The sequence below is a fragment of the Balaenoptera borealis genome, assembly GCF_965194805.1.
Source record: "Balaenoptera borealis genome assembly, chromosome: 18".
Taxonomy (NCBI): Eukaryota; Metazoa; Chordata; class Mammalia; order Artiodactyla; family Balaenopteridae; genus Balaenoptera; species Balaenoptera borealis.
In genome coordinates, this window is record NC_138877.1 from 2,630,073 (window position 1) to 2,651,092 (window position 21,020).

General features: G+C 51.0%; 1 protein-coding gene and 1 long non-coding RNA gene across 8 annotated transcripts in view; both read left to right on the forward strand.

The window, feature by feature from the left end:
• LOC309615413 overlaps nucleotides 1-21,020 on the forward strand; it is a 406,281-nt gene that overhangs the window by 16,514 nt on the left and 368,747 nt on the right. For 3 of the 7 annotated variants that reach the window (XR_014236800.1, XR_014236801.1, XR_014236803.1), the window contains exons 1-2: nucleotides 595-4,933; nucleotides 6,708-11,039. The exons of 2 other annotated variants lie outside the window; for them this stretch is intronic. This is a non-coding gene — a long non-coding RNA (uncharacterized lncRNA). Of the gene's footprint in view, nucleotides 1-594; nucleotides 4,934-5,879; nucleotides 6,316-6,707; nucleotides 11,040-21,020 lie in introns of those variants that run through there. 2 more of the 7 variants (XR_014236802.1, XR_014236804.1) reach the window with 2 other exon arrangements.
• Nucleotides 12,054-15,038, forward strand: LOC309615779 (uncharacterized protein; the record flags this gene model as incomplete). The annotated part of the gene is made up of 4 exons (XM_082365762.1): nucleotides 12,054-12,120; nucleotides 12,610-12,824; nucleotides 13,260-13,552; nucleotides 13,902-15,038. 4 exons carry the CDS (start codon nucleotides 12,054-12,056, stop codon nucleotides 14,356-14,358), a joined length of 1,032 nt encoding a protein of 343 aa, XP_082221888.1. The 3' UTR covers nucleotides 14,359-15,038.

Consider the following 21,020-nt stretch of genomic DNA (forward strand, 5'->3'; position numbering starts at 1 on the left):
TATGTATCTATATTTCAGTCACTTCCGTATAAATTTGCCTGAACTGAATGAAATTCCCTGCAGAAGGGCTTTAAAGCGTTAATGTGTTTGCATGCCTCTTCCCAGCCCTGCCACCACCCACCCATCCTCCCAGCGACCCTACAACTCAGCCTTGACGTGTGTCACACCAGACAGCTCCTTGGGTGCTCTGAGGCTTGTTCACTGTGGTAAAAATGAAAGAGACGGAGGAATTAGAGGTCAAAACACTGTCAAGGAGAATAGAAAACTGTTTGGCTTGAAGGTCGTCTTCTTTTTGACTGAGAGTGTAAAAGGCAGTGGGAACCAGAAGGGTGAGCAGTGCTTTACTTGGGTGATGCTTTGCTTGGCTGTTTGAAATAAATGTCCATTAAATGCACAAAACACGCCTGCCAGCCCCCTGGACACCGGCGGCTTCCTGTTTGTGTCCTTTACGAGAGAGGCACGTGGACTGACTGTGACGGGTCTTTGCCCAGCCCCCCCTCCCGCCACCCCCCCCCCCCGCACCTGCTTCTGCTGCTTCCCCTGCTCCCACGCACACCCCCGCCCCAGGGACATCCCTGCCATCTTCAGGGCACTTTCCTTTTAAAGAAAATGATTTTTTTCCTTGTGTGATGGTTGGTTCTGTGTCAGCTTGGCTAGTCTGTGGCGCCCAGTTGGTTGATCGGGGCAAAGCATTTGAAAAAGAATAGATACATGTACGTGTATAACTGAATCACTTTGCTGTACGCCTGAAACTAACACAACACTGTTTATCAACTATACTCCAATATAAAATAAAAAGTTAAAAAAAAAACACCTAGCCCAGGTATTTTGCCATGTGACTGACATCTCACGTCAGCTGACTTTAAGTGAAGGCGATGGTCCTGGACAGGGTTGTCCGGCCTCATCAGTCAGTCCAAGGCCTGAAGAGCAAACACTGAGGTTTCCTGGAGAAGAAGGGCTGCAGCCTCCGGACCGGAGCATCTCCTCCTGCCTGAGTATCCAGCTGCCGGGCTGTCCCGCAGATTCCAGGCTTGTCCCATAAGCGCACGACTGCATGAGCCACTTCTTTAAGCTAACTCTCCCCCTGTCTCTCTGAACATTTACGTCATCTGTATCTGTATCTGTGTCTGTACCTGTCTCCCTGTTTGTTCTGTTTCTCTGGGGTCCCCTGATAACACCGTATTTCAGATGTCTAGACACACAGCCTCACTAACTTTGATCCCGTAGCAGGAAAGTGTTCCTCGTCGGTGTGGGTTATACTCATCACGGAAGGAGACCCTTTAAAGCTCTGAGTCAGCAGCGTATTCACTGCCCCAGCTGTGGCCACAGAGCTTCTCCCCCAGGTTGTCCCCTGCACACCTGGCCACGCTCTGTCACTTTCTCCTCAGCGGTGGTTCTGGGGGCCGCCCGCGTGCATAGCACTCTCTTCCTGTTTACTGTTCACGTTTCCTTGGCCCCGTTACAGAGACCAGAAAACAGGTGACCTTACAATTCGCGGGGTGAGGAAGGGGGATTGGCCATTTCCTTGCTGCTTCTACTTTTTGCCTGAGGGTTGTTTATTGCAATGAATGGATTTGCAGAGTGAAAGTTTGAAAAACACAGAACATGTTCTCCAGGTGTCCTTCCTTTTAAATGAATATGTCCTAAGAAAATGTGAACCTTGCAGAATTGATCAGGGAGAACATACGTTGTAGCTCCCCAGACGGGAAGTCTTGAGGGGGCCTGTCACGAGAGGTGGCCCTCCCTCCTGGTGAAGGCTGACTGGAGGAGGGGCTTCTGCACGGCCACATGGAAAGGGTCAGAAGGGCACCAGAAGACCAGGGCTGGGAGTGGGACGTTGGGGCTCAGAGGTGATGTACGCGGTGGTCAGACGGAGACGCTCAGGTCAGAAGGGGTTTCCTGGGCCAGCCTGGCCACTCTGCTGGAGCTGGTGGGGACAGAGCCTGGGGCTCTTAGACCCCGCTCAGCGCTCCGTCCAGATGGGACACTGAGGCTCATCAAGGCTTCCACTGAACAGCAAAGGAGATTTGGGGTAAATAGCTATGTTTTAAGCATAAAGTTAATGAAAAATCAGATTTTATTTCAAGAAACTTTGTTTTCAGCTTCTCCGGCGCATGCCTGGTCTACAAAGTGAGAGAGGCTTTCCGCCCCGCCCAAGAATTCTAGGCTTTTCTGGCTTATTTGTCACTGTCACGTCACCTTTTAGTTACCTTCTTGGCCTTCTTGGCATACTTCTGAGCGCAAAACCGTTCTTTTCTCTCGACTTCTGTTCATTTGCTTACATCTCGCCAGCAATCGTGTAACTGACTGAGTCTCTCTGAATTCCTGTCTGGAGAAGGGGGACTGAGATTCATGACTTACTTCACTTCTCACGGAAGCTCTTCCCATCTCTGTCGAGCTGAGTGAGTGTCGGCTTGGCTCATCCCCTTGAATGAGTGGTAGGAGTTTGGGGGTCAGAAAGCCTTGTCTTTCCCCCAGCCCCATCCTTTCCCGGTGGTGGAACCTTAGACAAACCAATTCTCAGCTTCTCAGTTTTCTTATCTGTAAAACAGGACAAATGTCTGTTGTGAAGATTCAGTAGGAAGACAGGTATGAAATAGGAGATGGTTAATTATTGGAGACTGTTATTATTCTTTATCGCAGGCCACTGATTTGTTTTCCAGGCAAGAAAACCACATCCACATTACATCTGTTCTAAAGAATTTTTACCTCTTCTTCCTTTTACCTTTCTTCTCCCTTTGATTTCATAAGAACAAGTGCAGATAGAAAGCCAGAACTGCTTTAGTGTTGTTATATTATTGAGTCTGAGGAGAAAATCTTTTGGAACTTTAAATAAAATTAAATTTAAGGGTCTTTACCATTTGTGAGTGTCACCATGGAGACAAAAATGTGTGGTCACCATGGCGACCTTTATCAACATTCTCGTCTGAAATTCTTACATATAAAATTAGGCATGGCTGCCGCTATGAAAAGACAGAGTATAAATAAGTGAACTCTCGTGATGATAGTGCCTGCCCGATTTGGTGTCACGGCGCAGTTCTAAAAATGTCATTAATGGTAAGTTGACACCCTGTGGATTCTCACAGAGCCGACTTTTGGCTGTGCCCTTCTGCCTCTGAGCTGGCAGAACGTTCTTAGATGGGGTTGTTCCTTGTTTCCTCTTTAGTCTCCTGCCTCATTTGAGGCAGCCTTTCTGTGTCTTTGCTTTTTATGTCTGCCTCCGGTGCTTCCTGTGGCTTCCTTGAAGGATACTCCATGAGTTCCGTTGTGTTTGTAAAAGAAATAGATCACATGATTTTATAACAACTCTCATATACAGTTGATAGTAGTACTTTTGTTTTAGATCATTGCTTTCGAAAAGAGGTGAGCGTTCTTCTATAACATGCTGAGATGCATCTCATAACCTGCCACACGTTACGTGTCTAAAATGAATCTGTGTTTAGAAGTAAATGATTCCCAAATGTGTGACAGGCCATTAGTTTATCCAAACGGCATAAAAATACCCACAGTGTGTACTAAAGTGGAGGCACCCAAGTTCATCAACTGTTAGATTCCCTGGTGCAGGACGGTCTCCCAGGGGTGGGGATGGCCTCCTTCAGACTCAGGGAGAGTTGGTTGTGTTGATGGAGACCGTCCAGGGCAGGACAGTGAGTGACAACCAGCGGTAAGGAGACAGGGAGGGCGAGGGACGTGCAGGCTGAGCCCTGTTGGGCAGCTCTGGGGCGCATACTCACTTGTTTTCAGATCTTCCCTGCTTTCAGAATACTACCCCAAGTTTGAATGAGATAGGAACCTCAGAACACTCTTAAATACAAACATTTTGTAATCAGGTTTAAAATTTCAAAACAGAATGGGCAAGTCTTCAGGTACATCTTTTCAAACATTTTCTGGCAGTTGTCAAAAGATGCTGTGTTTGAATGGAAAAATGAACTCTAGATTATTGGTTTTGTGAGCAAAATGACTGCCCAAACCCAGGATCCCCCAGAGGGATGATTGTAAGCTCTTTGTGGTGCACCCCGGAGGGAACGGCAGGCTTCCCCTCGTGGTACACTGATCAGACTCCGGGATTCTTCTGGTGGTGACATCTCTTTGCTGAACTGAATGCCTTCTGCAAATCCAAGGACATCTTGAGCCAAACCTGGTCCTTAGGGTCTGGGGATTGTTTCCCTGGGCAAAATGTTGACCTCTATTTCTAAGAAAAAAGTCTTTGAAAAACTCTTTGGACGTTGAAATAGCTCTACAAAATAACATTTTGGGGCTTTAAAGTATAAACTAACCAGAAACACATGAGTTCAGTTTCCCACAGATCACAGAGGGTTTTGCCTAAGAGAAAAATGCATGTCAAAACACATCTCGGGTAAACAGTTTAAGGTGGTAATCTGGTTGCACAAGTAGGTCAAGGATTGGGGAAGGTGACATGCAAATTTGCACCCAGGTGGAGCGTGGAGGGCATATCAGCATCAGCTCACAGCTGCCGGGAGACAGGACGCCAGCAACGTTGTGATGGGTGAGAGGGTGGCCCTCGGCTTCTCTGTCCTTCTGTTGGCGGCTGAGCTATCTGGTGTGAGCCTTGATTTGGAGTACTTATAGAGGAAATAAGACCGAATTACTGAATGTTCCAACGATAGATTTATCACGGCAGCGGATTTCTGCTGCTCTGCACTTACCCTGCTCGTTAACCTGTTGCTCGCCATGGTCACCTGCACCGGTGGGTTGATAAGAGGCACTGACAACCAGCACATGTGAGCAGAGCTTCTGAACTGCATCAGGATCCTGGAAAACACGGCCAGGGCTTAGAAACATCCTGTACTTGATATTCTTGGCGTTGTAATTTGTCTTATTTGTGAAGCAAGTTTTTTCTAAGGAAGGTCCTTGATGAAATGATCACAGCATGTGAATTAATAGAATCCAAATGAATTTATAAATGTATAAAGTGAGTATAAAAACATTCATTTGACTTGCATTTAGGTTGTGAGGTCTGTTGGGAATTTCTTGGAATCTTCTTGACTCCTGGGTGAGGGCTCTTCTGAGAAGCTGGAGGGAAAGGGAGGGATGGGTATTAAGTATCTTCTGTGCGTCATGCATTGTGCTTTTAAATGTGTCCTCTTTTAAATGCTCACAGACGTCCTTTAAGAAGGCTGATTATCTTTATTATCTAAGTGGGTGAGGAAGCTGAGGCTGGAGACATTAAGGTCATTTGACCACAAGCAACAGTGATGATCACTGCTCCATTCTGCATTGAGCAGTGTCGTCCAGGACTGGAAAATGCTCTGCTGGATCAATTTGTAGTTTATCACGTTTGCAAGATTCACTGTCTCTCTTGTCCAAGGCTGACAGCTGGGACGGGAATTGAAGAGGCATAAATTAGAAGGCCAAAGACCAATCCTCGTTCCTAGTTAAAAAAAATTTAGAGAAACCCACAGACTTAAAAAATATTCCTTCATCATGTGAGCCCTGGTGTTGGTAAAAACGCTCGGAGTCTCAGGAAGCCTGGCTTGTGATCCACATAGCACCGGGGGCAGCCTGCACGAGTCAAGTCCCCAGTCTGCCTGTAACAGAATAAGTAACGTCATAACAAATAATTACAGAATAAGTAATGATGAAACAAGTAACGTCATAACAAATAATTACAGAATAAGTAACGATGAAACAAGTAACACCATAACAAATCATTACAGAATAAGTAACGATGAAACAAGTAACGTCATAACAAATAATTACAGAATAAGTAACGATGAAACAAGTAACGTCATAACAAATAATTACAGAATAAGTAACGATGAAACAAGTAACGTCATAACAAATAATTACAGAATAAGTAACGATGAAACAAGTAACGTCATAACAAATAATTACAGAATAAGTAACGATGAAACAAGTAACGTCATAACAAATAATTACAGAATAAGTAACGATGAAACAAGTAACGTCATAACAAATAATTACAGAATAAGTAACGATGAAATAAGTAACGTCATAACAAATAATTATAGACTAAGTAACGATGAAATGAATACAATGATAAAGGTAACTAAACTTTATGTACATGTTGACCCTTAGGGAGAGGCACTTATCAGGATGATCTATTACTATGTACTCAGTCACTGTTAGGGCACAGATGGTATCCTGAGTCGACAAAGCTTTTTCCCCGCCCAGTCCTCCAAGGAGGCTGGTCCAGTTGTCCTTCTGGTGCCCTGGTGGTGAGTGTGGTACTGTGTCCTTGGGGTCTGGCAGCAGTGACGGTGCAGCCTGTGCTCAGCGATGGAAATTTCTCCAAGTGCTGTTTTTAAGAGTCACCGTGAATTCATGCATTTGGTATGTGGCTGTTTGGGCAACAAGGAGCGTCTTTCCCTCACGTGATGGAAGCTGGAGCATTCGCTGGTTAATATTAACGACCTTCTCTAACCGAAGTGGGATGTGGTGGGTGGGGTCTGGGAACTCGTGGAAATCACAGGCCCTGTGCATGTTGAAAATCACAGAGAACTGGTCCTCTCGCTCATGGTCGTGGCCACAGAGAAGGGAGAGGTGGAGGTTCTGGCCCTCGACAGCTGCTTTCAGGCTCTGTGACCACACGTGCTGCACCATATGCTGAAAAGGATGCTTCGGGATGATCTTCTCTTTTTCACCTTGAAATATTTGAGTTTCAGTATTTTTTTTAGGGGCCCAGGTTAGGTTCTTAAGGCTCAATTTGTCATTTTGTTTTTCAGAGTAAACAATGCTGTTGAATTGTATGAGAAAACAAGATGCTTAGAAGGAACTCTTTTCACTACTCCGCTGATTTTTCACAGCCAAAATTCAGCCTTGGGCTTCTGTACCGGTCCCAGTAAGCAGTGGCAGGAGGCAGCAGAGCACGGTGGTTTCTGGGCAGTGCCCTCGTCTGTGGTTCCTTTGGCCGTGCTGCTCTCTGGGACCAGCTTTTCGACCTAGTATTTTAAGGACTGAGGGCCCTGAAGGGGAGCACTGTTGTGGGGAGGACTTCCCCTTACTTTGCCGTCTGTTTTTCCAAGATACGTATCGGTATTTAAGGAGTCTAGTCATAATGCATAAATGTCATAGCTCTTGTACATTTAATTTATTCTCCTGAAGATGGGGCTTTCTATTCCCTCCCCCCTCCGCCTGAAGCGAGGTCTTAACCCTCTCAGATCTCAGAGTTCAGGAGACCTTTCCACGCCTCTTGTCTGAATCAACCGCTCTGCCTACTTCCATGGTCAGTTCTGGCTGCTCGTTTGCACAGGGGAGTGAGGGTGACCTCCTGCCCGGAGCGTGTAAATCACGTCTTTCAGCAGTGGTTAGGTGAACATCTGGGGTGTGCTGGGCAGGTGCGTGGCACAGGTGGCCCTGGGGCTAGAGGGCTGGACAAAGCAGAGGGGTAGCCTACGGGGGTGCAGACATTGAACGTGCGATGGAAACCTTGATGACTGTTCGGACACGGAGGGCCGGGGGCTCCAGGACGTGGCCAGGACTGGCCGGGGGAGGGCTTGCCGAGGAAGAGGTGAGTGTCTGAGGCTAAAGCAGCTGCCGGGTGAGGGGGGTGGTGGAGGCTCAGGGGCTGGAGAGGCAGGATGTGGCTGGGAGGCGCTGGGTGCGTCCTGGGGGCAATGCACTCACGGGTGCCCTCCTGCTGAGGGTCAGCCCCCAAGAGCAGCAGTGCCCACTCCATACTTGCGGACAAGTGAGCTTCAGTCGGGGGCTTAATCAGTAGCTTATGGAACAGTTAGCTTCCAATCCAGGCACCAGAAAATTTGATCTGAAGTCTGTGTAATGATTATAATCCTGACGGTGGCAGCATTTTGAATCAGCTAATTCCTGGTTTTGAGGACAGTTGAGTGTATAGACTCAAATGTCTCAAGGTTTGAAAAGAGAATCTCAAAAGCCATTTGGCCCTCTCTCCACCCGATGTTAATATTATCATTTAGCACCTCCGGGGAGGTGGCACTCGTGGGACACGGTAAATGAGGGCAAACTTAGGGTCAGATACAAAGTCATGGGAAATTTCTGACTCTGGGGTTATGGGTTTGGGACAGAATGCCACAGGCATGGAGTTCTTTCTAAGCATATCCCGTCAGAGGGCACCTCTCTGGTGCGGTCAAACGCGCACGTGCGTAAGGTGTGTCTGCCAGGCTTCTTCACTGGAAGTGTGACTGTTTTCCCCTTTCTGCACTCTGTTCTTTGGAATCAGGTCACTAAGTCCAGCCCACATTCAAGAAGAGGGGAGTTAAGGTCCAGCCTTTTCTCTCCAGGGCCTTTCATATCCCAAGCCTTCCCCCCAACTCCAATATCTTACAAATCGTTAGGAGAGAAAGCTACTCCCTCTTGGGCTGGATGAGTCATTCTATCTATCTGTCTGTCTGTCTATCATCTATATCTATTGTCTATCATCTATCTATCTATTATCTGTCATTTGTCTATCTGTTATCTATCATCTATTATTGATCTATATCTATCATTTATTTATTATTATTGATCTCTATCATTTATTGGTCTATCATTATTATCTATCTATAAAACAAGAATAACAGAGCAGTTTGGGACAGCTAGTAAGAGTCTAGGAACATTATCTTCTGAAAAGAAAATCACTGAGGCCGAGCAGTCCAAGAGTCCTTCACGTTAATCAGGAAGAGTGCTTAAAGATTTCTCTTTCAATTTAATCCTTTTGTGGACCCCAGCAGGAAATAGGCAAAGACTCATATGAGGACAGATTTCCCCACAGTCACTCACATGTTGTTTAGATTCACATTCTGCTCGGCACATTGGGTTTTTAATATATATATAGGACAAGTTGTATTAATCAAATAAGAATTTCTTATTAGAAAGAATTTCTTTTCTCAATTGAATTTGGTTATAAAATATTTAAATAAAGCAAACAGAGAAGTACAGGCAAAAGCATAACATTTTGCCCTATCTTTTTAAAAGGAAATAAAAATAGAGGTACAGTTGAATGCCCACCACAGTACTGGCCCAGCCTCTGGCTGTAATTTCTCACCCTTCCTCCAGAGGAAATCATTATCCTGAAGCAGGCATGTACTATTTACATCTGCGTTTTAGTACCTTCCCTGCAAAGCAAATCCTCTTTTCATCTCTGCTATGTAAGTATGTATAAAATTAAAATAATATATGGTATTTTGGGGGTATTTAAAAATCACGCAAACAGTATCCTACTGTACAGCTTATATTTAGCACTATTTTGCCTCTCATAATTATACATCTGAGACCTAGTCCTGTAGGTATGTGTAGAACTAGTTAATTCATTTTCTGTTTATGTTTATTTGTTTATTTTTTGTTATTTTGGGTAAACTTTATTTTTTTTTAAACTTTTTATTTTATGTTGGAGTATAGTTGAGTCACAATATTGTGTTAGTTTCTGGTGTACAACAAATTGATTCAGTTATATGTATACATGTATCTATTCTTTTTCAAATTCTTTTCCCAATTAGACTGTTACAGAATATTGAGCAGAGTTCCCTGTGCTATACAGTAGGTCCTTGTTATAGTTATCCATTTTAAATATAGCGAGTTAATTCATTTTAAATGTTCTCCATCTTGCTATTGTATGAATAAGTTAGAATTTATTTATCCATTCCCAATTGATTTTCCACTGTATCAAGGTATATTTAAGTTGTTTCCAATATTTTCCCTATTAAAATGCTGCAAAAACCCATTCCTGTCCACATTTCCTCATGCAGCATGCCTGAAACTTCTCCGGGGTGCGTCCCCAGCGCGGAGCTGGTGGTGGTCTGACTTCACGAGGTGTTGCCGGGCCGCTGCTCCGTGTGGCCGTGCCGGTGGATGCTCCTGTCCTCTGACACTCAGGGGCGGGGGTCTCCCTGCCCCATGCTCCAGCCCTCACGGGGTGTTTCCAGACTTCAGATGTTTGCTCATGTGGAATTACGTTTTGCTTCATTTTTCATTTTCCTGATTACTAGTGATGTGATATATATATTTTCCCGACAATTTAGATTCCCTCTTCTGGCGTTGTCTGTTGATATCTTTGCCTATTTTTATTTTCCCTCTTGACTTTTTCTTATTTGCTCGTGGGAGATATTTATATATAATGCATACTAAGCCTTTCTTGGCAATCTGTATCGTAAGTATCTTCACTCAGTGTGATTTTCCAATAGAGGACAAACCAAGCAGTTTGTGGAAAAAAGATTTTTTGCCTCATCAGGAGACTTGGGCGTTTGTTCTGGTTTGGCTACCAACTTGCTATTTGGCCTCGGGCGGGTCACGTAATTTTCCTGGACCTTGGCTTCCTTACCTCTAAAGTGGTATAATTTGATCCCAGAACCTCAGATCTCTTCTAGATACACAGTCATATCAGAGTTAAACAAAATTAAATGGAGGGAAAGCTCTTTCCAAATTAAGGGGAAAGTCTGCATGCTGGAATATTTGAAAACAGATTAAATTTTTGCTGGTTTAAGAACATAGATAACTGGGATTATGTGGATAAAGTTGGCTAACAGGGACTTCCCTGGTGGTGCAGTGGTTAAGAATCCACCTGCCAATGCAGGGGACATGGGTTCGAGCCCTGGCCCGGGAAGATCCCACATGCTGAGGAGCAACTAAGCCCGTGTGCCGCAACTACTGAGCGTGTGCTCTAGAGCCTGTGATCCACAACTACAGAGCCCGCGTGCCACAACTACTGAGCCTACGCTCTAGATCCTTCGTGCCACAGCTACTGAAGCCTGCGTGCCTAGAGCCTTTGCTCCATAACAAGAGAAGCCACCGCAATGAGAAGCCTGCGCACCGCAATGAAGAGCAGCTACCGCTCGCCGCAACTAGAGAAAGCCCGTGCGCATCAACGAAGACCCAATGCAGCCAAAAAAAAAAAAAAAAAAAGTTGGCTAACATTTGGATAACACTTCAGTTTTCAAGAGTACTTCCGCATACTTGATTTATTTCTCATAAACTTGACTTGCAGGATCTTGTTTTTGTCGTCAAATATGCCATCACGCTTCAGGTGCCGGGCCAGGCAGCGTGTCTGTCCGCTCTGCCACGGGACTCCCAATGCCTTGAATCGGGCTGCGCGTGGAAGACTCGGGGTGAGTGGTTTGTCGAATGCCTGAGAGACGGGTGATCAGCTCACTGGTGTTAATAAACAACCCAGCACTTACCTGTCAAGGCAGTTCTGAAGAACGTTCTGCATTTCCCCTCTTAGGTGTCCTAGCGTTCTCCCCAGTCTTGTTTACTCTCCTAGTAAAAGGATAACGTTGGTTTTCTTAAAATGTTTCTTAAAATGTACCTGTAGAGTCTGAATTAATGAATTTTTATTATGACTCAGAGTGAGAATTGTTTTAATTTGTTGATGCTTTTATATTTTGTAAAGGGCATGACAGTGGTCATAATGATTAACAAAATCACTTATTACTTTTCTTCCCTTTGGCCCAAAAAAGCAGCTAGAGACACACACTCTCTTTAATAAGCATATCCATCTCATACCATGGCTGTGACAATGAGCTTCATTTTAGGAAAATGAGTGTGAGTTTATTTTGTCTCCTCACGGCTGCTCTGGTGCTTGACCTGGGACAGAAGCCACCTGTCACCGCCATCAGCTCTCCGGTTCGTGCGGCTCGTCCGTGAGGCTGTCTGGCTCCTCCAGGACCAGGGCTTGTTGGGCGTGCTCGGTGTTCCGTGTCCCTGTAGTGGAGCCTGGGATCGTCTGTCTGCTGACGCGTCCTGCTGTTCCTCACGAGGTGCTGAGCGCAGGGGCGGACAGGGCCTCCCTCATTCCTGCTGGATCCCCTGACCCCTCTGCCTCGTCCTCGGGAAGTCGGGCGCCCGGGCAGCCCTGGTGCAGGTGTCTGTGACCACAAGACGCACCTCCGTCGCTGCCTGAGAGAACTCAGTTTTCCCCAGGAAGGAGGGAAAGGTGCTTCTCCTTCCCCATTTCTAGATTCTCTCTCCTTTGGGTTTTTTCCCACGAGAGAACACTCTGCCGGTCATCTTGAGGAAATGTTTCCCGGGCATCGGGAGAGGGGCCCTGGACTGGGTTAGCGGGTCAGGGACGCCCCGGGGAGAGATGCCGAAACAGAGCAGAAACCGGAGGAACCGTCCGGATGCTGAACCGAGCCGCCCGAGGAGGAGCCAGAGATGGGGATTCGCCCGGAGGCCAAGTCAGGCCAAGTCAGTACAGTGACTGGGAGGCAGAATCAGGACCAGGAGAGAGGAGGGTGGCGGCCCAGGGGTGGCCTCTGTTGAGCCTCCTGGGCCCCTGGGCTCTCGGAGGGCTCGTGCGACGTCCACCCCGGCTGTCGGGGTCCCGGGTCACGGCTCCTCGGTGATGGCCACCTCCGCCTGCACGTGGCCAAGAGCCGTCTTCACCGGCGGGTCGCCCGGCTCCCGGCGGGGAGGGCCGGTAGAGACGGCAGTCAGCCTGTGGAGGTGGGCTGAAATGCATTTAAGAAGTCACGGTCCAGTGTGCACGTTTCAGAAGGCCCTCGTACAGGAAACGTTTCCCTGTCAATGTGATAATTGCTGGGGGAATATTTGGCATTGCCTAGAAATACCAGGAGCTCTAGCTTTACAGGGCAAGTGTAAGGCTTGTAACAAGGTTAACTGAATGCGGGGAGGGCCTTGGGGCTTCACATAGATCACTGGCTTCGTGTATCTGAGTGACCTTTCCCTTGTTTTATGTTCATGCTCCGGACAGAGACGGGGTGGCTGAGACCGGGGAACTAGGGGGCACAGCGAGCGCTCTTCCCTCTGGCGTTGTGAGTGGTCAGCGGGCTTCTTCCGCTGCAGGGGGCCAAGGACTAGGGAGAAGCCCTTCCAAGTGTCCTTACACGGGCTGGCCGGGCCTGGGCTCCGGGGGGCTCCGACTGCAGGAGGTAGGTTTGGGGCAGCCGGTCCTGTCCAAGGCGGGCAGGGCCCACGGCACCCCTCCAGCCCGGTTCCCTCCTCTCTGCCCTGCCCCTGCCTGTGTCCTCCGTGGCTCCCTGGCCCCCCGACCCCTCCGTGCTGGGCTCCCAGCCACCTCGGCTCTAGCTCCACTGCGCCCTGTAACAAGCCTCCAGAGGCCCCGGGGCCGAGCAGCTGAGGTGGGAGCCACGGCTGCCGGGGGGCGGCCCCTCCCGCAGTCTGGCGCCTCGCTCCTTCCCCTGCTGCTCTGCTCACGTCTCATCCGCCGCCGAGTCCCGTGAGTAAGCTCTTCCCGTGCCGCCGTCGCCCTGCCTTCTCTGCTCCCCCTGGGCCCGCAGCGCCCTCCCTGTGGCCTGTCTGTCCTCTACGTGGCTTAGCTTTGACCATGGGCTTGCTCTCCTCAGAAGGGCTTCCTTGGCCCCTGCTGCCCCGTGACTGAGTCCCCGAGTCCTCAGGGCCCCGCGTCCAGGCTTGGGCCCGTGCCACTTCCAGCCCCAGCCCCGGGCCCCACCGTGTCCCAGGCCCCGAAGGTCTTCGCTTCTGTGCAGGCTGCTGCCTCCCGGGATGGCCCTTGCTCCTCGGCTCGTTCCGCTGTGAGGTCCTGTTCACCCTGCTGGTTTACAGAAAGGAAGGTTCCTTCGTGGAACTTGTTTGCCGCCCTGAAACTCTGGAAGGGACGCCTCCTCTCCTCCTTTCTGTAAGGCTCCTCCACCCACACGCGTCCCTACCCCCTGCCCTGTTCGGTCACCTGCGGGGACACAGGGGAATGCAGCGTGGGGCGCCTGCTCTCAAGGAGCTCACCCAATGGCTGTTATCAGAACTTGGCTTCTCCAAGTCCATTTTTAGAACCTTTTGTCTCAATGGAATGAGAAAAAGTAAAAATAGCCCAAGCAGGCGTTTCAGAGGTGTCTTAAATTATTCTCCACTAGTTTTTCTTCGTATGGTGTGAATATCTTTAGCTTCTGTAGAGGGACAAAGAAAAGAAAAGAAAATTCCTGGCGGCCGTGAGTTCTATTTATACCCAGTGGTACATTATATTTCCATAGAAATAGCTCGGGAGGCTGGAAGCCTGTTTTCGTGGAAACGCAGCTCTTCTTGCGGCTGTTGACTGCCTTTCTGTGCATCAGCAGAGGTGGGTGGGAGAGACGCTTCCCCTCCCCCCAGGCATCCCCTGAAGCCGCCACATCTTGCCCGCCCCCCATGCTGGCTTCTTGGAGAAATGACCCACGTGACCAGGCTCAGGCCTGTGACAGTCAACAGCACACACGTGGTGACAGGGCCTCGAGAGGTGACACCTGTGTCGCTGTGCTGTGTTCTGCCACCACATGGGGCCTGTCCCCCTCCACTCCAGCACCGCCTGCCTTTGGCCTCGAGAGCCTGGCGGGAGTTCGAAGGTCGCCTCTCTGTTTTCTCATGGAACCGTTTCCCCCTGTTTGTTCCGTGATGGTGCTTTGGGCAACAAAATACAAAATATCAACTCAGAATGAATGGACTCCTTTCTGATGGAAACGTAGGGAGAGTTTCTGTTGGACGGACGAGGAGGGGGCAGAGGGTGGGCCTGCGGTTTTGCAGCCTGAACAGGGACAGGACTGGCTTCCGTTCCGTAGGAGCAGGGGGGCAGCGGAGCCTGGCCAGCCACGTCCCGGGAGCAGGGCAGGGCTCACCCGACGCAGGCTGTTTGGCGGGCTTAGCTTCCCGTCGTTCCTGCTGTGAAGATAGCTGCTGGTGTTCATTGTACGGTGGTTTCACCTCTCTCCTCCTCTCCTCTCCTGATCACTTCCTGGCGGGGGTGGGAGTTGGAGGGGACCATGGCTGGGGACCACCGCCAGCTTCTTTGGAGCCATATGATGCCATTCGGCGTAACTATTTCTTATTCAGGACGAAAGGTTCTGGAAAGGATAAAAAGTGAGCAGGTGGTCTACGGTTTCAAGCAGGACCGAGGCCTGGACTGAGGGGAGATGTGCTGCGTCCCGAGAGAGGTCGAGAAAGTGTTTGTTCAGGAGCAGGAGGGCCGGAGTGGGCTTCCTGGAGGAGCGGCTCCTGAGGGGGGCCTCGCCGGCTGTCGGGACGAATGAGCCCAGGGAAAGGGGTAAAAGGAGGCCAGCAGGGGCAGGAAGGGATGCCGTGTTCAGGGGATGGGCTGGTGTCATGCCGATGCCGCACGGGAGTGTCTCGGCTGCAGTCTTGTTGCAGGCAGTGCACGAGCCAGATCCTGCGACGCCCGCCCTGCTGAGGCCGCCTCAGGCCTCCGCCCCCTCCCTCCTCCCTCCCCCGTGAGCCCAGGGAGACAGGAGGTGCTTCTGAAGGCGCGATTCTGCTCTAGAGCTTTTGGATTCCAAAGGACAGGAGTCAGCTAGGGGCTCCGTCCAGTGGTCCATGCACGTAGTCGAAGAGTCTGCTTGGACTGGGCAGGGGATGGAAGGGAGGGGAGATGGGACAGAGGGGGCTCGGGGACGGTGGGTGCGGGAGCAGAGGGAGATGGGGTGACCAGGGTGGATTCCAAGCCCAGCTGCCTGGGGAGATGGTGGTGCAGGGGGGTCGGAGAAGGAGCTGGTTTTGTGGGAGGGTGAACCCAGCCTCAGACACGCTGCTTTGGGCCCAGGTGGACGCGGCTCCCAGGGTGTCACAGGTGCTTCGGGAGGGCGGTCAGGCTGCGGGGGAAGACCTGCAGCGTCTGTGCGCAGGGCGCGTTGGGGCCCTGGGGGAGGGGGGAGAGGGAGGAGCAGAGACGGGTGGGGGGAGAGGGAGGGAGGGGCCGGGGCCGAGGGGGACCCTCACTGGTGTCAGGTGCCGCCTCCAAGGAGACGGGGCCCGGCGGGGGGTTCAGAGGAGATAGAAAAGACCCCCAAGGGTGATGGGGTCCCAGATGGTTTTCTTCCTATATTAGATCTGGGGTCACTGAAATTCAGGGAGAGCAGAGAGAGAGAGAAAGGGAGGGAGAGAGAGATGGAGAGAGAGAGGAAACCAGCGCTGTGAGACGTAGGCAAAGATGAGTGTTGGAACCCTCAGGAGACCTTCTTGTCCTCATTTTACAGTTCTTCTGACATCTCGGGGGTCCTGGTGTCCCCAGTGGTGATGAAGGTCTCTGCTTGGGTATCCTGTACTGAGAGCAGACTAGGTGAGGTTTAGAAGTAGCCTCAACTTGCTCCCCAAGACAGACAGGATGCGGGCTCAGCGCTCCCCGGCGTCGGGGGTCGGGTACCGGGAACAGTCATCAATGAGAGAAGAAAGCCCCAAACTCAGCAAACCCCAGGGCAACCTTTGACTGTCTGGCCACATAACCAAACCACTGACAGCAGTGTCCCAGCAGTGCTTCGTTTTGTTTTCAGGGCTAAGACGTGGGAAGTCACTGAAGTCAGCCCGAAGGTGAGGGCAGTGGAGCCCGGCCGTGCCCAGTCTCTGGCCTCTGGGCCTCGGCTCTGCAGCAGGTCGTGAGGGGGGAGGCCTCCCGGGCCCACGGTGCCAGCGCGGGATCCGCCTGGGCTCCTGGGCTCAGGCTCCGGGCTTGGGTTTCGGGGGTGGGGACCTCTGGTGGGTGGTTGGCAGGCAGCCCAGGTTCTGGAATGTGCGCTCTACCTGGTGGGCTAGCAGCCTGGCATCAGGTTCCTGCTGGGACTGCCGGGAACAAAAGGCAAGTGGCTCCAGGGCTAAGTAGCTGGTGAAAGCCCTGGGCGGGGCGGGGGGCCCAGGCTCGTCCCTCTGCCTCTGGGGAGGCTGCTGGAACACTCGCTGGCCTGGGGGTCCTGCAGGCCAAATGGTGCAGCAGGAATTGGAGCCAGAGGGGAGGAATCGACCTGTGACTTGGGCCAGAGGGTGGCCAGCGGTGACCCAGTCCACGACAGGGCCCTGGGCGCAGCCGTCGTGCTGCCCGGGCCCCCCGCTGCGTGCCCACGGATAGCTGTGTGCAGAGACCCTCCTGGCCCGCGCCAGCCGTGTTCGGGCTGAGGCACTGCCATGACTTCATTTCTCACGGAAGAAGTGCTCTGTGTGCACCATTTGCTTTCACGTGTTTAATGTTTTAGTGGGGGTGGGCTGAAATGAGGGCCAGGCTGTGGAAGGCTTCAGGGTTCCTGGGACATCAGCCAAATTCTTGGGGGAACGTGTGTCTGGATTTTGTGGAATCTTAGGTTTGAGAGAGTCAAAAGGTCTTGAATATTTGACAGGAAAAATGAGAGTGATTTTTCATTCAAAATCATCCAACTCAACTCAGGACAACTCAGATTTACATGAAGTTGAATTAAGAATGCTATTTATTTTACAAAAGTGTTTACGACAGGAATCTTTGAATAAGAAGTCTTTCCCAAAGGCTGTGAAACATAAGAAGGTGTTTAACTTACAGCTTTTAAGGTGTTCATCTAGTTTAGAAGACGAGAGCCGCCTTTCATCTGGATCGGGGTCGTTGGGCGAAGCTCTCGAAGTGGGTAGAGGGAACGTGTTGGTTAATTGGGTTTTAACACGAAATCTCACTTCTCTCCTTCGGCAGCCCTCTTGCACTTGTTCCCAAATCAGTATTTTTCTCTCATTAAGTGGCTCCGGCTCCCTCAAGATTCAAGTCTCAGGCCCTACTTCAGAGGCCTCGGTAGGGCTATCGCTGAGGAAGTAGATGTCTAAAATATTTCCCCCCAAAGTTCTTCAAAACCAAAGAAACATTGGTTGAAGGTGATCATTATTTTTCTAAAAGGATGGAAGAATCACTGCTTATTCGTGCGTCTGGGAAGGTCTGCCCGTTGCAGAGGCTCGCGGTTCCAGCGCGGGGGTCCTGCAGCCCGCGGCCTGGGAGGGTTTCCGGGCCGCCGCCCCTCCCCGTCCCCACCCCGGGCGGCTGATTCTGGCTTTGGCCGGGTCCCCCGGGGGTTTGTAAGCACAGAGCCTGGGAACAAGTCGGTACCACTCTGTCGTGAGCCTGAGGTCCCCTCTTTGTTCCGTCACGAACGCTCTCTCCCTCTCTCCCCCGCCCTGCCCCGTCTACCTGACTGTTCATCCACGCAGAGGTCCTGGACCACCCTTGGGACACCTAGATTTTTCTCTGTGAAGCGTGCGAGGTGATTTGACAGCTGGAGACCTTCCTGTTAACAGCCATTATAATAAAACATTCCCTCAAACCAAATTCGACAATTATTAACATGTTTAGACAGAAAGCGATGTTTACTAAGGCATTCTTCCCGGGGCTTAACATATCCTGTGAAGAGGGTGCGGGGCGGAGAGGGGTGGGTGGAAGCCGGGGCCCTACCTGCGCGGTGAAGGCAGAGCTGGAGGCGTCGGCAGGCGGAGGCGGAGGCCGCGTGACAAGGGCGGCGGGTCAGTGACAGCCCTCTCGCTGGGGACGCGGAGCCCAGCCCGCCCCTGCCCCGCGGCTCTGGTGGCACAGCGCCGTCCGGGAGGCGAGACCCGGGCCGGGGGCCGGGGGGACAGGCCCCGCTCTGCCGCCGCCCGCGCAGCCCGGTGAGTCCTCACTGCCTCGTGGCAGCCGTCGCGGCTGGCGTCCGCGTCCTTCGGGCTGTGAGTGTTTGCGTGCGATGGGGCCGCGCCTGGCCAGGCCGGCCCTTCTGTCCTCTCCCGAGGCGCCCGTGCCGAGGCCCAGGGCCTCCCGGCCTCCACGGAGCCTCCCTGCAGCCGGGGGCGCGCGGTGGGCCGGGGCCGCCCCTGGGCGGAGGCGGGAGGCGGTGTCTCACCTTTGGCGCGCGGTGCGGCGGCAGACACACGTCTACGCAAACAGGAACACTCTTTCTTTCTTAAAAAACCCCAAGTGTGTGAATGGCACGGCGTGGGGAGCAGAGGAGGAGGCGCCCCGCTCTTCCTGAGACCAGGGGGCGCGAGCCCGTCAGAGGACCTTCTCAGGGCGACAAGTGACAGTTTGTTAAGCGTTTACGCTGTGCCAGGCCCAATTCTAAGGGCGCACGTGCTCGTTCACGTCATCGCCACACTAGCGGCGAGTTTATCGCCGCGCTTTCTAGGGGACGAAGCTGAGGCCTGCGAGCCGGCGACTTGCGCAGCGTGGATCCGGGCAGCGGCGTGGCCCCGGGGCCCCGGGGCCCAGGCTCAGGAGGAGGGGACACACAGCCCGGGGGGGAGGGCCCCCGCGCGGCCAGCACGCCGCACGCCTGCAGCGGGACCTCGGAACGGAGCTTACGGGAGGGGGCAGGGCTGGGGTGCGACCTCAGGCTCTAAGGAACTTACTGTTCCTCTCTAGGTGACAGTTATGGAAGGATTTTAAACATTGAGGTGAAATATCCAGAACACAACGTTTAACCGTTTTAACCACCTGAGTGCAGCATCCAGTGGCAGGAAGTGCATCCATACTGTGCTCCCATCGCCACCGTTCATCTCCACAATTTCACCCTCTTCCCAAACGGAAACTCCGACCCCACTGAACAATAATTTCCCGTTTGCCCCTCCCACCAGCCCCTGGCACCCCCATTCTATGAACTTGGCTGCTCTAGGGACCTCACGTGAGTGGAATCACACAGTATGTGTCGTTCTGTGTCTGGCTTATTTCGCGTAACATGATGTCTCAAGGTTCATGCGTGTTGTAGTGCATATGCCAGAGCTTCCTTCCTTTTTAAGGCTGAAAAATATTCCACTGAACGCATGGAACACAGTTTATCCGTTCATCTGTCTGTGAGCACTTGGGTTGCTTCCACCTTGTGAGTTGAGGGACTTTAATTTGGGAAATGATGTGTCAGGTTTACATTTCAGGGGCACAGAGGGCACACCTGGCTGCCAGTGCCAAGCAGACAAAGCCGAGGCCACCTCTCTCTCACATTCCCTGCTCCAAGGGACTCTATTTGCAGAAATGTCTATAAAAGGTGGAAAGTAATCTTACACCTTAAGAGGTGAAGTAAAGGGGATTAAATGAAAAGGGAAGATGAAATGATACGACGTACCTGAAAATACACATGAGCCGTAAAGCACGGTACGTATATCAGCTCTTATTCTCCTCATTTTCTGTGTGTTTCTGGGCGAATTGCTTCTGAGTTCAGAATCCAGCCTTGACCAGTATCTCGGCAGCTTCATTAGAGCAAAGTTCCCTCTTCAAAGCTCCCGAAATCCAGATTTCCTACAGCTGTCTCCATTACTCAAGTGAGTTTATGTGAAATATTTGAAGTTCACTTTGTACAATGCCTCTTTTTCCAGCTTAAAGGTACCCGTGTGTCTCAGGTGGATCTGTGTCCTAGATTACCTTAGGACTTTGCTTGAGTGTAGAAAGACTAGAATCCCTGACCACATGAAAATATTTCATTGTGAAAAATGTCAAACCCACAAAAGCAGGGGGAATAGAGAGTATAGTGAGCACTGGCATGTCCATCACCCAGATTTGACAGTTACGATACTTTGCTGCTTTGCTTACACTCTCCATTTATAAAATTAAAAGAATATCTGGAACCTCATTTCATTTTACTCCCGCATACTCCGGACTGCATCTCTAAGAAGTATGGACATTTCTTCTATAACACCAGGCCATTTGCACACCTGAAAATTAGCATTACCTGCATAACTAAATTACCCTGATCAGCTCAAAAACGTCTCCTTACACTTGGTTGTTCCACTGGGGCTGCATGTCTTAGCTCGGCCTGCTATAACAAAACACCAGAGACGGGCTGGCTTAAACAACAAACAGTCACTTCTCACAGTTCTGGAGGCTGGCAAGTCCAAGATCAAGGTGCTGACCGATTCGGGGGAGGGGGGGGGAATGGTCTGGTGAGACCCTCCCCCAGGCTTGCAGACAGCCGCCTTCTTGCCGTGTCCTCCCGTGGCAGAGAGAGGGCTCTGGTCTCTGTCTCTTCTTGTAAGGGCACTAATCCCGTCGTGGGGCTCCACCTTCACCGTCTCATCTAAACCCAACTGCCTCCCAAAGACCCCTCCTCCAGGTACCATCACACTGGGGATTAGGGCTTCAACATATGGACAGGGATGGGGGGGGATGCAGGCCTTCAGTCCATAGCACCCCTAACCTGTCAGACGTTGCACTCATTTATAATGTCTTTCTTGAGTCTTTTCACACCCCTTCATGAATTCTTGTAGAAACTGGGCCAGCTGCCCTGCAGAATGTCCCCTATTCTGGCTTTGTCCACTGGCCTCCTTGTTCAGTCTTTGAACTTGCCCTCTACCTGCCATGTTTCCTGCAAGTGGAGGTCGGCTCTAGAGGATTGATTCCGTTCAGGCTC